The following is a 16,962-nucleotide window of genomic DNA, read 5'->3' on the forward strand; positions in this document are numbered from 1 at the left end:
AGAAGATCAAACACATCCATTCTTAAGGAAATCAGCCCTGAGTGCTCACTGGAAGAACAGATCGTGAAGCTGAAGCTCCAATACTTTGGCCACCTCATGAGAAGAGAAGACTCCCTGGAAAAGACCCTGATATTGGCACAAGGAGAAGGGGACAACAGAGGACGAGATGGTTGGACAGTGTTCCCGAAGCTACCAGCATGAGTTTGACCAATCTGTGGGAGGCAGTGGAAGACAGGAGTGCCTAGTGTGCTCTGGTCCATGGGGTCACGAAGAGTCGGAAATGCCTAAATGCCTAAACAACAACAACCCAACTTGTCTGAGGTCTCATGAATGGTGATGAGATCCAAGGCCTTCTTGGTAATATTCTCCTGCGCTCAAAAGAGTCCTGCTTGCTCAGTGTACCAACGCCTTTTGGAGGAAACTGTTAAGATACTTCCAGAAAGTTTGTGCTAAGTTAAGAGAATATGCTGAACGGGAACGACCTGCCTTGCTAGGAGACTTACCTGAAGTTTTAGTGACTTCAACTTTTTGTTTCGCTGGCTTTGCAACAACAGGCCCTAGATAGCCAGGAGAAAACAGGGAGGAGAAAACAAACATGATAAGCAATAACATGGCTATTTCATACTGTAATTTAAGGTTCCCTTTTGTCCAAAGAATATCATAGAATTGTAGAGCTGACTCAAAGAGCCATCTAGTCCAACCTACTGCAATGCAAGAATCACAACTATCTGAAGTTTCCCTCCTTTCCCCTTCTCTTCTTTAATTTCTGTGTTTTAATAAAATGCTTAATATTTGGTGCTTATTTCTGTATACTGTTTTTCCTTTGTCCTTTCAAGCTTTAATGGTAGTAAAAATAGAACTGCAACAATATACCGTATTGGCCTGAATATAAGCTTCACTTTTTTTACCAAATTCTGACCTTGAAAAGTTCAAGTGCGACTTAAATTCGCGACCTTACAAAAATTGGCTTTTACGATATTGATGCTGAAACGGACATATGGTAAAACGGAACGAGTGTGAGTGCCTGCAGAATATTAAGGGAACAGCTTATATTCAGGTACAGTGAACCCTCCGTATATGAACTTAATTCATTCCTGGGGTCCGCACTTACCCCAAAAAGTCTGCATCCGGAGGCGCCGCTTTTGCGCATGTGCGATAGAGTGCTTCTGTGCACGTGTGAAGCATGCTGACTGCTTCTGCGCATGCGTGTGCGGCATTTGTAACTCAAAATTGCATTACCCAAAGGTAACGTAACCCGAGGTACCACTGTATTATCTTTTTTTCCTCCCCCCCCCTTGAATTTTAAAGGTACGGCTCATATTTGGGTGTGGCTTATATTCGGGCCAATACGGTAGTTGTGGCTCAATTTAAATTAATCCGTTTATGTGGGATTTAAATGACATTGCCTGCTCCACAGTTCTCCATTTCATTCCCCCTGCCATCGAGTTTTCTGCTCCCCCCACCCAATGATCGGTCTGATTTCCATGGCCCCTCAGCCTTCCTGGGGCTGTTTTGGGGCCTCTGCCCCCACCATATATTTCCCTAACTTCTGCAAGCCTTGGGGTCCCCCAGCCTGCTGAAACCTTCTCCTTGTACATTAATAGGCTACATAAAGCCCAAAACTTGAAGAACCAGTGTGAGAAGAGCCAGTGTGGTGTAGTGGTTAAGAACGGTAGTCTCGTAATCTGGTGAACCGGGTTCGCGTCTCCGCTCCTCCACATGCAGCTGCTGGGTGACCTTGGGCTAGTCACACTTCTCTGAAGTCTCTCTGCTTCACTCACCTCACAGAGTGTTTGTTGTGGGGGAGGAATGGAAAGGAGAATGTTAGCCGCTTTGAGACTCCTTAAATGGAGTGAAAGGCGGGATATCAAATCCAAACTCCTCTTCTTCTTCTTCAAACCAAGACCACAACTAAACTGCATGGTGACAGACACATTGCATTCCCACATCGTTTGACATAATACCTGCACACCATTCTTGGGACTCAGAACATAAGAAAATGCGCATCATGCTTACCTGATGGTGCCCAGTGACCTTGAAGTCCCTGCACGATCTCCCCAACTCCTTCAGTTGATGGGCCGGTGTAAACCTCCTTTGGGAGGTCCGCCTGGCTCGCAAGCTCCTTCATCTTCAGCGTGGTGAAGGGGGTGACAAAATTGTATGCGAGGGCCAGCTTCTCGGCTCTCTCCCTCAAGGTCTCCTTCTCCTCACTGTCGTCGCTCTTCAGCCAGGAGGTCATCAGCTCCTTGATGGTGAGGTAGCTCCAAGTCCGTTCGACGTAGTTCTGATCATCTGTGGGGTCTTCGGCACCTCCGGAGACCAGTCCAACGTGGTTTTTGCCAGAGAGGTCTACGGCCACGTCTGTTTTCAGAAGGACATACTTGTCGCTGTTGCTGGCTGTCACCTCCACATGTAAGCGGTCGGCTGTCTTGTTGAAGAGCTTCCCGGCAATGACAATTTCAGACCCATTGAAGTAGTTGGGGAAGAGGTTCTGCGTCACTTGCTCCACGCTGTCTGTAGGGTAATCGATCCGGATGTCGGAAAGAAGAGGCGTCCCAATCTCGTCATAGAATCTGCGTAGGTACAGTTTGTTATTGAGAAGGGCATCCAAGGGGCGACATTACTGATATATAAGCAGAGCATAGTTGAAGCAGCCAGGCGTCCTTACAGCAGATAACAAATATAATAGCCCTGCATCAGATTTCCAACTTGTGCAGCACTGTGGTCTAAACCACTGAGCTTCTCGGGCTTGCCGATCAGAAGGTCGGCGGTTCGAATCCCCGTGATGGGGTGAGCTCTGTCCCAGCTCCTGCCAACCTAGCAATTTGAAAGCATGCCAGTGAGGGGAGCGCCCTGTTGCAACAATTCAATAAAGATCAGGCTTACTAGCTGCTTTGCTTCTCAATATTCTCTGGTTGGCCTCTGTTATTTTCTCCGACCGATGGAGAATCTGCAAAGGACTCTATAATAACACTTGTGTCCCCCATAAGGGAATCAGGGCAGATTTTAGTTTATTACAGACCAGTGGTCTGACTTGCCAACTACCTATGTCCCTATGAGCAGCACAAAGTCCACAGCAAACTGCCCTGCGGAAGTAATTTGAAGTTTGACAGCTTGCTTCCAAGCTGAGAGAGAGATGGTGAAAACAGGGTTTTTATGGAGACAGTGCGACTTTTGCAGCTGCTGCTAAAGTTGCAAAACAATGAAGCAGGGACAGAGGAATGGAGAACTTCTGAAACAACAATGGGACACTAGCCCAGCAAGAACTGGCAAAAGACAGACATAATATTCTACGGGGACAGGAAGAAACATTACGGACAGAATAATTGCCACACACAGGAAGGAGTGAGTTTGAATGCTTCACCTCTGTAGGTGTACAAATCATTTAATATGTTGATACGAATGGAAGTCGTTAAAACTGCAGTTGCGATATAAGGGATTGGTATCTTGACTGGAGCGTAATTGAAATTTATAAGAGTTTGGAATGCAGAAATAAAGTAAATCATCAAACCAATAATTCTAGCACGGGGGTGGGGGGCACCTAGATTGTATAATTTGGCATCTCAGTGATTGCTATTATTAGTTGGCATTGTTATAATGAGGCATTGTTATTGGATTGTTGTAACTGAAAATTAGTAAAAAATATTATTAAAAAATAAAATAAAAAATAGTGTAGATTAATGTATTTTTAACCTTTTGTTGGAAGCCGTCCAGAATGGCTGGGGAAACCCAGCCAGAAGGGCAGGGCAGAAATAAAAAATTGTTGTTGTTGTTGTTGTTGTTGTTGTTGTTGTTGTTATCCCCACAGGAAACCAGAATGTTTCTCCACAGACTTACTAACTGAAAACAGATAACTGGAATTATGTATTATTCGGGACCATTTAGAGGTGGAGGGAAGTCAATATATAAATCAGGGAGTCAAGCCAGAAGTAGCAAAACGATATATTACTAAAATAGGAGAGGACCATAAGATGGCTTGTACTCCTTATATACGATGTGTATCTGAGAGTATTTTTCTTTTAGCATTTCTTTTCTTTATATTTTCTTTCTTTCTTTCTTTCTCTCTTTCTTTCTTTCTTCTTTCTTTCTTTCTTTCTTTCTTTCTTTCTTTCTTTCTTTCTTTCTTTCATCTTTCTTTCTATCTTTCTTTCTTCTATTTTGTTTGTATATGCAATATGGATATGTAAAGGTAAAGGGACCCCTGACCATTAGGTCCAGTCTTGACCGACTCTGGGGTTGCGGCGCTCATCTCACTTTATTGGCCAGCGTACAGCTTCCAGGTCATGTGGCCAGCATGACTAAGCCGCTTCTGGCAAACCAGAGCAGTGCACGGAAATGCCGTTTACCTTCCCGCCGGAGTGGTACCTATTTATCTACTTGCACTTTGACGTGCTTTTGAACTGCTAGGTTGGCAGGAGCAGGGACCGAGCAATGGGAGCTCACCCTTTCACGGGGATTCGAACCGCCGACCTTCTGATCAGCAAGTCCTAAGCTCTGTGGTTTAACCCACAGCGCCACCCAGGTCCCAATATGGATATGTATATGTACTTAATTTAAATAAAAACAAAAATAAAAAATAAGCTGACCAACAGTCCGACTTTGCAACTTCCTACGTCGCTACGAGCAGCAAGGAGTCCACAACAAACTGCCTCGTGACAGTGCCCCAGGTCCCACCAAAGTCCACAGCTGGATTTGCGCCCAGCAAGCAGAACATCCAAACAGCCACGGCGAAAACTGGTTGTGTTTTCTCCACTCACCCTTTCAGCTGTGCGGCAGCATCCTCGTCTTCCTGTATCCGCCGCGTCATCCCGCAATTCTCCAGCGCCAGCCTCTCCAATAGTTGGTAGTCCACGTCATTGCCGATGCCGATGGTGAAGACGCAGAACCTGTTGCGGATGGCCGCTTTGGTGTTGCTGACGATCTTGGCGGACTGCGTCTCTCCAACCGTCGGCCGCCCGTCCGTCAGGAAGATGATCAAGGAGACGCTCCGAGCTTCAATGTCGTTCTGGGTGATGTAGTCATTGAGGATCTGCGTGCTGATTTGAAGGGCCCCATTTATGTTTGTGCCTAGGAAGACACAGCAGAATTAACCTTTTGGGGCACGGGGAATAGGGAGTTAGTTGCTCAGCCCCTTCCTCCGCCACTGATACTGCCTGTGTTTTCTTGCCTGTGTTTTCTTGCTGCTGTATGGAAAAACACATGAATCTGACCTTTGAAGCCTTTGTAAGTAAACCATTTTTAACTTACCCAACATGTGGGTAGTTTTCGAAGCAACTTAAAAGGCAATATTTTAAAGGTCTAACACAGAGCTTTCCAAACTATGTGTCATGACTGCAGTGTGTCGGCTGCAGTGTATAGCTGTGTTTTGCGAATGGTCCACACACTCGTCTCAGGGCTGGAAAGGGATTCGTTTAACCTTTGGTCCACTAGTAAAACTGAACTACTGTGTCACAAAATTTTTATTTTTATTTGGACAAAAATGTCTAAAAAGTGTGTCACCAACATGAAAAGTTTGGAAAGCTCTGTTCTAACAGCCTATATTTTCATGCTTTACTTTGCTGCACGTTTTATGATTTTAAATCTCTGCTGGAGCTCTCTCACCAAAGAGTGCTTGCCCCAAACCTGGATCTAGTCTTCCAGTGAAATCTCCTTCTATCAATCTATTTTTCCCCCCTTTAAACAAAATATTAACATAAAGTACATCAGTGCTGAGTTTGCTGTTCCACGGTTGGACTAAAGCTACCTAAGGTTCTTTGGAAATGTCCCACTGGGCGAGAAAGCTAATTCTTTCAGTATGCGTGTGTCAACAACCAAGTTGATTCCACCCTACCCCTTGGCTTCACAGCTCTGCATGGTACATGCCAAAAATTATTCCCTCCTGTGATGAGCCAATACCCAGAGGCTCGTAACAATGTCTCTTTCTTGGAGGACCGAGAGTCTTTCCTAGCGTTCCAGGAGAAGGCAAAATTCATTTTCACTTGTCTCTGTATGACATGTGGATTTTCACAAAGGGGAATTAAGACAAATTCATGGAGGACTATCCATAGCCACTAGTCATGGTGGTCTTGTGTTCACAGAACCTGGATTTGGAGATGGAGAGGAGACAGGCCAACACATTTGGGTTGCTTTCTCCTCTTGTAGGAGGAGGCAACCCCTCCTTTGCTTCCAAGTTCCAGTACCTTGTCTCTGTGCCTATAAGATCTGCTCGAAAGGCAGATATCCAACAGGTATAGCTTTTCTCAGCCTAGAGCTGCGGCTCTGGAAGAAAGCTGCACCTGCTGAACTTTTGGATCATAAGGTAAAGGTAAAGGGACCCCTGACCATGAGGTCCAGTCGCGGACGACTCTGGGGTTGAGGCACTCATCTTGCTTTACTGGCTGAGGGAGCTGGCGTACAGCTTCCGGATCATGTGGCCAGCATGGCTAAGCCGCTTCTGGCAAACCAGAGCAGCGCACGGAAGCGCCGTTTACCTTCCCACCGGAGTGGTACCTATTTATCTACTTGCACTTTGACGTGCTTTCGAACTGCTAGGTTGGTAGGAGCTGGGACCGAGCAACAGGAGCTCACCCCGTTGTGGGGATTCGAACCACCAACTTTCTGATCAGCAAGTCCTAGGCTCTGTGGTTTAACCCACAGTGCCACCCGTGTCCCTTTTGGATCATGTTGTTGTTGTTGTTTAGTCGTGTCCAACTCTTCGTAACCCCATGGACCAGACCACGCCAGGCACTCCTGTCTTCCACTGCCTCCCACAGTTTGGTCAAACTCATGCTGATAGCTTCAAGAACACTGTCCAACCATCTCGTCCTCTGTCGTCCCCTTCTCCTTCTGCCCTCCATCTTTCCCAGCATCAGGGTCTTTTCCAGGGAGTCTTCTCTTCTCATGAGGTGGCCAAAGTATTGGAGCCTCAGCTTCAGTATCTGTCCTTCCAGTGAGCACTCAGGGCAGATTTCCTTCAGAATGGATAGGTTTACTTCAGAATGGATAGATCTATTTGGATCATAAGTGTAGTCAAAGTGTAGAGCGCCTCTGTCGCAGAAAGGATTATTATTTAGTAATAATAATAACAATATGGAATTTATTCCGCTGGTGCAGCCCTCCTTTGTGTGTTGTGCCATAAATGAAGTTGCAGGCTCACTGAAAAAGCACAACCCCCACCCCCCTTGACACCAGGAGTACCTCCAGTAGGTGACATGTTATGGATGTAGATCTTGGCATCTCTTATGTTGTTGAGAGTCACAGGCACCAGCTGGTCTTGTTGCCAGACTTTGATTCGATTGGAGAAGCCAATAATATTGAAGTGATCCTCAGGCCTTAAATCCTGGAGAATAGTGAAGAGGGCATCTTTGGTCTGAAACGAGAGACGCAACCTGGATGTATATTTACACTAGATACAGAAACGTATACATGCACTGTGCAACAGTTTACAACTGGTTTTTTTATTATTATTATTTCAATTGATTGATTCTACTTTGTGAGCAGCCCTGAGATCTACAGACGAAGGGCAGTGTCTGCAAATTTAATTAATAAGAAGAACAATTACCGAAGTATCAAGAGATTACATGCATGCGTGAATGTGCAGTCACAGACAAAACACATTACTGTAAGCAAGTTGTGCTTCCTTTTTGTGGTTATTTGGCTATAACTTTTGATAGAATATAGGTAATTGAACAAACTTGGCTGCATTACATTATTCATTAAATTGTCATTCCATGGATATATAATTTTATGGCATTACAAAAAATAAAAGTGGTGCTATGAGCCATCAAACCCCGGAAACACACTTTCCCCAAAAGGTTTCCGCAAATTTGGCCACTAGTGTACTTTGGTGAGCCTTTCCTGATTCACAGTACGATTGCTGCTTTGCAAAAAAAAAATCCCTACTTTAACTGTGCACTTTCTACATGCCATGGATATTTTAATTAACCTATGACATGGCTCCCTATTTGCCTTTTATCGGAACCCAAACATCTCCAATGCTGCAATTAGATTCCCAGGATTCCAGATTTATCTGGATTCCCCCCCCCCCATTAAAAAGATACTTTTAATACTTCTGTAGTCCCATAACCTCTTTTCTTCCCATACAACCCCTGAATCTTCTCCACGGGTAGCGGGGACCCCCAGAACGGATCTGTGGCAGAAGGTGGGGGGGCAGGAAAGTCCCATTGAGCAGAATCTAAATGTCCTTGCACTAGCAGGGCAGTTCATTTAGAAGGGCTGTAGCTCAGTGACAGAACAGAGGCTTTGCGTGAAGAGGGTTCTGGGTTCAAATCCCACCAGAGGAAACCCTGGAGACAAAACTGAGCTAAATGGACCAATTGTCTGGCCCAGTATGAGGTACCGTATTTTTCGCTCTATACGACGCACCAGACCACAAGACGCACCCAGTTTTTGGAGGAGGAAAACAAGAAAAAAAATATTCTAAAACTCAGAAGCCAAAACAGCAAAGAGGGATCACTGCGCAGTGAAAGCAGCAATCCCTCTTACTGTTCTGGCTTCTGGGATAGTTGTGCAGCCTGCATTCGCTCCATAAGACGCACACACATTTCCCCTTACTTTTTAGGAGGGAAAAAGTGAGTCTTATAGAGCAAAAAATACGGTAATTTGCTTTGTTCCTGGATACCATTTATGTATTTATTTATTTATTTACAATATTCACATGCAATTGATTATAGTAAAACCTCTGAGTGGTTTACAGGAAATATTAAAAGTATCAGTAAAAAAAACAGTTTAAAAACTTTTTTTAAAAAAAAAGATGGTTGCAGGTTTGATCTGCATATGGGACAGCTATATATTCCTTCACTGCAGGGGGTTGGACTAGATGATCCTCAGGATCCATTCCAACACTATAATTCTATGATTAAAATCAACAGTAAAAGAGATTAAAAGGGCATCAACATCTGTGTGTCTGGAGAGACTTGCCTAAATTAGAAAAAACTGTCTGGTCTGGTGTCAATAGGCAGGGAGTTCCAAAGTTTGGATGCCACCACACTAAAATATCAATTTCTTACAACTATGTAATGAGTATTTTATGTGGCACCTTTCTAAGTGTCCCTACTGACTGATGTGCAATCATCTATGTCGCTGGGGTCTTCTCAACTTGATTGGCTCGTCAGCCACATTCACTGTCTCTGAAATCTTTGGCATGTTCTTTGTTTAATATAATGTTTTCTTCTCTCGCTAATGATGCTGTTATAAATGTGTATTTTACTACTCTCAGCAGCCAGAAACATCATAACCAGACACTGGAGACACCTGTCAGGAATAAGCATGGACCAATAGTACCAAATAGTATGGGAAACAGCCTTACTAGAAAAATTAACCAATAAACTGAAACTGACATAAAAGGATGTCACATAGAGGAGGGAGAAAGGTTGTTTTCTGCTGCTCCAGAGAAGCGGACACGGAGCAATGGTTCCAAACTACAAGAAAAAAGATTCCACCTAAACATTAGGAAGAACTTCCTGACAGTAAGAGCTGTTTGACAGTGGAATTTGCTGCCAAGGAGTGTGGTGGAGTCTCCTTCTTTGGAGGTCTTTAAGCAGAGGCTTGACAACCATATGTCAGGAGTGCTCTGATGGTGTTTCCTGCTTGGCAGGGGGTTGGACTCGATGGCCCTTGTGGTCTCTTCCAACTCTATGATTCTATGATTCTATGACATGGGGACAAATAGAAGAAGACGCCTTCACCCCGGTATGGCTCCCTTTTATCACATACACAGCCCAACAAGACAATGACATTAATCCACCAACGGCATACAAATCAATATGGCTAACCTGATCCAAAACACCCACCCACCCCACTCACACATGAAAAGAAAGACCACCACAGCCAACCACAAATGAACAACCACACCCTAGGTCAACCCCAACCTCTCTCACCACCAAAGGAACACAGGTGAACCTGCACAAGCAACGCTGACACAAAACCCCACATATATTAAGTATAATAGAAACATCACCACCCGACCCCGACCCCCACTCATCTTTCCCCCTATTCTTCCTAATGTCTCAACAAATGAAATCGATTTGTAAAAAAAAAAAAAAAATGTTACATGGGGGAAAAAATATGAGAGAAAGAGAGACATTGCACATACATTTGTAAATCAAGAAAATCTTTAATAAAAAATACATTTTTTATAAATAAATAAATATATGTGTATTTTATATTTGACCTCCTTTAGCAATGCCTTGTTTTGAAATGTTTAAGGTAATATTTTCAGTTCCCTGTTAATCATGTTGCTTTGAATGTATATTGGAGGTTGCAAACTGCTTTGAGATTTTTCTTCTCTTAAAAATATAAAGGGGTATAGAAATAAAAATAATTATAATGATAATATTTTCAAGGCGCCTGCAATGAAAGAGCCCAAAGTCAAAAACGTCCACCCATATGAACGTTTTCTACATTTGGGCTTATATAATTTGACAGACTCAAGTGCTAAATGATTGCTGCCTGCAATCCAATATTTAACACATCAGCTTCCCTGAAAAGCCCCGTGCCAAATCCATTCCCTTTCCATCTTCAAATATTGAAGGCTTCTTGGTCCCAGATGCAAGGATAAATTTGGAAAGCATCCAAAACATCTTAGTCGTCTCTGTTCAGCTTCCCTTGTGATCTCGGATGGAAGCTGATGATGTCATGGCAAAACACATTACCCATCGCAATGGAATCTGGAGTCATCTCACCAGCTGGTGGCCTTGGAGTCGGATCCAAGGGCTATCAAGGACAATGGAGGGGGGTTTTCTGGTTGTTGTTGTTTTTTTAATTTTTCCAGCACTGATGTGATTCAGTAGGGAGCATTTTGCACACAGGCCCGAGACACTAGTTTTGGTTGAAATCCTTGCTCATGTACATGCTGTGTGGCTTTTTAAGCCACCCATTCTATCTCCAGCCTCAGTGCTCCATCTCTAAAATGGAGACATAAGACCATAAGAAAGGGTGTGGTCAAAAAGTCATCTAGTCAAGCATTCTGTTGAAATAAAAAATTTAAGGTCATATGTATCACTGCAGATGGTGACAGCAGTCACAAAATTAAAAGACGCCTGCTTCTTGGGAGAAAAGCAATGACAAACCTAGACAGCATCTTAAAAAGCAGAGACATCACCTTGCCAACAAAGGTCCGTATCGTTAAAGCTATGGTTTTCCCAGTAGTGATGTACGGAAGTGAGAGCTGGACCATAAAGAAGGCTGATCACCGAAGAATGGATGCTTTTGAATAATGGTGCTGGAGGAGACTCTTGAGAGTCCCATGGACTGCAAGAAGATCAAACCTATCCATTCTGAAGGAAATCAGCCCTGAGTGCTCACTGGAAGGACAGATCCTGAAGCTGAGGCTCCAATACATTGGCCACCTCATGAGAAGAGAAGACTCCTTGGAAAAGACCCTGATGTTGGGAAAGATGGAGGGCACAAGGAGAAGAGGACGACAGAGGACAAGATGGTTGGACAGTGTTCTCGAAGCTATCAGCATGAGTTTGACCAAACTGTGGGAGGCAGTAGAAAACAGGAGTGCCTGGCGTGCTCTGGTCCACAGGGTCATGAAGAGTCGGACACTAAACAACAACAACAAATATGTGTGTGTGTGTGTGTTCATAAATGTGCTGGCCACGCATGTACATGGATATGTGGACCACATGTCTGGAGCAGCACAGGAAGACTGCCCTGAAACCATTTTGACTCCCAAACTGACCAAATGTTTTCTCTTCAAGGAGGGAGGGGGTCAAGGAAACTTCCCATTGTCTCAGGAATTGGGAAATCAACATCTCAAAGGAATGGCCAGACTACCAGGAAAGGCAATCAGATAAGACATTATCAGATAACCTGACAGACAGGAAAAACAACAACATTCAAATTGCTGTTGTAGACCCCCTTTTCTGTGATGTAGGTATGATGTTTGTGGGGGTTGGTCTTGGGTTACACCCCTTCTGCGATGTAGGTATGATGTATGGAGGGGTGGTCTTGGACTCCAGGGCAGTCAATTAAAAATGTCTATATAAGGGCAGTCACACCTGGGTTCTGGGTCCTCCTCCTTTCCTGTGTGTGAGGGGAGCACCTTGTTGCAACTGTTCAATAATTATTTAATCATACATCCTTTAACCCTGCTTGAAATTCCTCAGCACATGTAGTATTCCAGAGGTCGTTGTACTCCAGATCCTGTTACCTCTGGCCATTTGCTGTCTGGGGCTGATGGGAGTTGGAGTTCAACACCCACTGGATTGCCCTAGGTTCTCCATCTCTGGTCCAAGCCGTGGAGACCAAAGGCAGTTGGGAGAATGCTAACTGGGCACTTTCCACCTGTCCAAACTAGTGACAGGCTCATTCCCAGAAGCTGAGGTGACGGCATGTGGCCAGACGGAGGTCCCTCTGAAATGGGAGCCGTTGTTGGTGATATTTGTCTCACACAATCCCTCCGTTGTTACGCAGCGTGGGCTGGGGGTTGGGGGCGGGGAGGTGGCCCCGGCTGGGAAGTGGAAGTCAGTTCATAGGGACACAAGAGTTCAGCTGTTCAGAACGCACTCACTTTGCCTCACACAGCAAACTTCCTATGAAGTAATGGCCTGGCAACAATAACCCCATTCTGGTGCCTCGTCCATCTCCTTTCATCCACTCGGAGGCCAAGGGCCACTTTCCTTTGCATGTTAGGTGACTATTATCTTGCCATTCTGTAGGCAGAGCCAGACCAAAGAAACTTAGGAACGCTGCTGGAATGGTATACAAAGGATGAGGAGGTTAAGTCGGTTATGATCCATTGGGCCAAAGATTTTGGATATAATATACAATTAAAAGATTGGACAAAATTGTGGAATGAAGGAATGAAATTTACTGCTTGTACTACAATAAAAGAAAATGTGATGAAAATGATATATAGATGGTATGTAACACCAGTAAAGTTAGCAAAAATGTATAAAGTAAGTAATAAATGTTGGAAATGTAAAGAAAAAGAGGGAACATTTTATCATATGTGGTGGGAATGTAAAAAAGTGAAATGCTTCTGGGAAATGATATATAATGAGTTTAAAAAAATGTTGAAATATACATTTATAAAGAAACCAGAAACATTTCTATTAGGAATAATAGGAAATGAAATTAATAAGAAAGAATGGAAGTTGTTTTTATATGCAGTAACAGCAGCAAGAATATTATTGGCCCAAAAATGGAAACAAGAAGAACTACCTAAGATTGAAGAGTGGAGGATGAAATTAATGGACTACGCAGAACTTGATAAACTAACAGAAAGGATCCGGAACCGGCGAGACCAGAAATTCACTGAGGACTGGAATAAATTTACAGATTATATGAAAAAATTATGTGATAATCGGAAAACGTTTGTAAGTTTTCAGGAAGCTCTGTGAGAATTTATAGTGTTAAAAAGAATAAGATGGGTTAAGCTATTATTATATTGCAATATAAATTAGGGAATGTGAAAAAAAAGTGATTAAGACGGAGAATTATCAGATGAGCTGATGGAAGTCCAAAAAAGAGGATGTTGGTGATAAAGTGGGTGTCTTTTTATAATTTTATATTGGAAAATCTATATATATATATATATATATATATATATATATATATATATATGAAACTTAGGAACACAGGAAGCTGCCTTATATACTGACTCAGCACTGTATACACTGAGTGGCTGAGACTCTTGTGTTTTTTTCAGTCCGACCTGGAGAATGCTGTGTATCTCTCAAGTCTCAAGGCTGGATGGCCATGTGTCATGGATGCTTGAGTTGAGATTCCTGCAGTGGCCTAGACCAGTGTTTCCCAACCTTGTGCCTCCAGCTGTTTTTGAACTACAACTCCCATCATCCCTGACTAGCAAGACCAGTGGCAAGGGATGATGGGAATTGTAGTCCAAAAACAGCTGGAGGCACAAGGTTGGGAAACACTGGTAGATGACGCTTTGGGTAGGGTTACCAGACGTCCCCGGTTCCCGGGGACAGACCCTGGATTTGCAAATCTGTCCCTGGACAAATTCCGTCCAAGGAATGTCCCCAGATTTGCAAATCTGTCCCAGGGAAACATGGCAGCGGCAGCCTCAGCAGCCCGGAGCCAGCCTTGTAGCACAGTTGGCTCTGGCTGGCTTCAGGAGCTGCTTGCTACCGTGGTGCCTGCCATCATATGGCGACTTCCAACAAGGAAAAATGGTGGGTGCCATGGCAGCGAGCAGCTCCTGAAGCCAGCCAGAGCCAACTGCACCACCAGGCTGGCTCCAGGCTGATTACGGCCGCTGATGCCACCACCGCCGAAGGGGAACCGGGGACGTCCAGTGGTACAGATCTCTTGCCCCCTTCCACCTTTGTTTTGACTGATCGGGGGAGGCTCGGGAGTTGTGGGCGGGCGGCCATTGCCCAGTTTTTTAAAAACTCTGGGCATTTATGTTTCACAGGGTGGGAAAGAAGGGCTTTGCACCTTGCCTGGCAGATAAACCGTGCGCCTTACACCCCTCCTGGGCAACGGCCACCCGCCCACAACTCCTGAGCCTCCCCCAATCTGTCAAAACAAAGGGGGGAGTGGGAAGGATATCAAGCTCTACAGTTCTCTGAGTCCATGTTTCTCAGCTGTCTATTGTTTTAACTGGCGATGCCATGGACTGAGCCCAAGATCTCCCGCAAGGAGAGCATCTGCCCTAGCCCTGAACTTTGTTCCGGAGGCTTTCCAGGGTTTCTGGCAGGGAATATCTCCCATCTCCCCTCTGGAGATGCCAAGGACCGAACCTGAGACCTTTCACATGCAAAGCAGATGCTCTACTACCGAGAGATGGCTATCCTCTTCATAGCTCCTCATTCATCACAAGACTCGCAGCTTCATCTGTTAGAAACAGACACAGCCGTCGCATCCTTCTGCTCTGCCCTTGGGAATACCTTGGTTGTCAAACGTAATGCCTTGGTTGTCAAACGTAATCCATTCCGGAAGGCTGCCCGATTTCCGAAACATTTGACAACCGAGGCGCAAAGGGCGATCGGCAAAGCCAATGGGAAAAAATTGAAAACATGCAGCAGAAGCCGTTCGATTTCCGAGGCACATTCAAAAACGGAAGCAATTACTTCAAGGGTTTCAGCGTTTGGGTTCTGAATCGTTCAGCTTCCAAGACGCTCAAAAAACGAGGTACCACTGTATAAGAAGAGCCTTCTAATTTGTCTGTTTTTTGGGTCTGAGCAGTTTTTCTTTTGTTCATCCACTTTCCCTAGGAAAAACCACAATTTACTGCTCAATTGGAAAAAAACATCCATACAGTTGTACCTCCGGTTGTGAATGAGATCCGTTCCGGAGATCCAGCTGCATCCTGAGGAATTCACAACCAGAGGACCGCTTCTGCGCATATGTGCATGGTGAAATCCAGAAAAATACTTCCGGGTTTGCTGCATTTGCATCCCAAAGTTTACGTATCCAGAGGGATACGTAAGCGGAGGTACAACTGTACACAGAAAACTCAGTTGACGTTTGTTCCAATTCAGCAATAAACCCAGGGAAAGCAGCGGGGGAAAAGGAAAACCTTTCAGACCTGTGTTTAGAAATCATGGGACAAACAGAAGTGGGCATAAACTCTGTGTCCTCACCACACTTTGTGGCACATGTTATAAGAATTTTAAGGTCTTAGATATATCATAAATGGTCATAAATGTACCAAGCAAACACGTACATAAATATATAAACCACATGTCTGGAGCAGCACAGGAATACAGTCCTGAAACCATTTTGACTCCCAGAGTGACCAAATGTTTTCTCTGCAAGGAGGGAGAGGGTGAGGGAACCTTCCCATTGTCGCAGGAATTAAGTGATTACCATCTCAAAGGAATGGCCAGACTACCAGGAAAGGCAATCAGATAAGGCATTGTCAGATAACCTGGCAGACAGGAGATAAACAAAAGCACTCAGATTTCTGTTGTAGACTGCCTTTTCTATGCTGTAGGTATGGTGTATCGGGGGGGGGGTCTTGGGCTACACCCCTGCTGTGATGTATGTATGATGTTTCTGGGGGTGGTCTTGAGCTCCAGGGCAGGGAATTTAAAAATGTCTATATAAGGGGACGCACACCTTTGTTCTGGGTCCTCCTCCACTCTCTGTTATTTTCTCCTACCGATGGAGAACCTATAAGGACTCTATAAGCGCTCTTGTATACCCAGTAAGGGAATAAGGGCAGATTTTGTGTCCTATAAATTTATTTCACCTCGGAAAAGAGGCATACAGTAGTTCATTTCATTTTATCCTGCTAAACCAATTGCATGGGGTGACCTCAAATTCTAAAACTGTCACCCTTCTTAAAAGCCAAATCTCCAGTGTCTTTAACAGCAAACTAAATCGACAAATGCTCTCCCTCATTTCCTGGAAGATTTAAACGTGCAGAAAGCGTCTCCGATTGAATGTCTACCTGGCACACATCCCTGAAAGGTGCAGAAATCCTGCCAAGAAGCCATGCGGATAACCTTTAGCCCCAAACACCTTCCGCAGTCCGGGCGGTTTTCTAATCATCCCGCCAGGCAGGCTATCTGTAATTTAAATTTAACCTCCAGCCCATTTCCAAAACTTGAAATCTGCCTTTCTCAGCACATCTCACATTCCTCTTCCCGTCCTCACACTCCTCTCATTCGAGCTATCGCTTTACCCTCCAGCAAAGTGTGCAGAGCTGAAGCGAGCAAAGCTTCCCCACGTCCTCTGATAATAAGGGCTTTGTTCCAACTTCCTAGATTGCACTCCCAGGAAAGAAACAGGACCTGCGTCTAGCTGTAGAGATAAGTCCATTTCTGTATTGTTGCCTCCTGCCCTTAAAATCACTTCCTAGCAAACATGGCACCTAGACATGATGCTTATTGTGTGGTTGCAATGATCAAATATAGTTTGAAAATAACAGTAGGGTGGGGAATCAGGGTTTTATTCCTTATTCCTGCTGTAAAGGTAAAGGGACCCCTGACCATTGGGTCCAGTAGTGGCCGATTCTGGGGTTGCGGCGCTCATCTCGCTTTA

The 16,962-nt window shown here is 44.5% G+C and overlaps 1 protein-coding gene across 1 annotated transcript in view; it reads right to left on the reverse strand.

Annotated features, from left to right (window-relative positions):
* The window catches only part of ITIH5 (inter-alpha-trypsin inhibitor heavy chain 5), a 65,389-nt gene that overhangs the window by 14,125 nt on the left and 34,302 nt on the right, over window positions 1-16,962 (reverse strand). Inside the window, exons 8-11 of the mRNA XM_081879712.1 lie at window positions 7,177-7,348; window positions 4,758-5,067; window positions 2,017-2,573; window positions 504-557 (exon numbers count right to left, since the gene is read on the reverse strand). Coding sequence (XP_081735838.1) covers window positions 504-557; window positions 2,017-2,573; window positions 4,758-5,067; window positions 7,177-7,348 — 1,093 coding nt within the window. The remainder of the gene's footprint in view (window positions 1-503; window positions 558-2,016; window positions 2,574-4,757; window positions 5,068-7,176; window positions 7,349-16,962) is intronic.

Source organism: Podarcis erhardii (assembly GCF_964252035.2).
Source record: "Podarcis erhardii genome assembly, chromosome: 10".
NCBI lineage: Eukaryota > Metazoa > Chordata > Lepidosauria > Squamata > Lacertidae > Podarcis > Podarcis erhardii.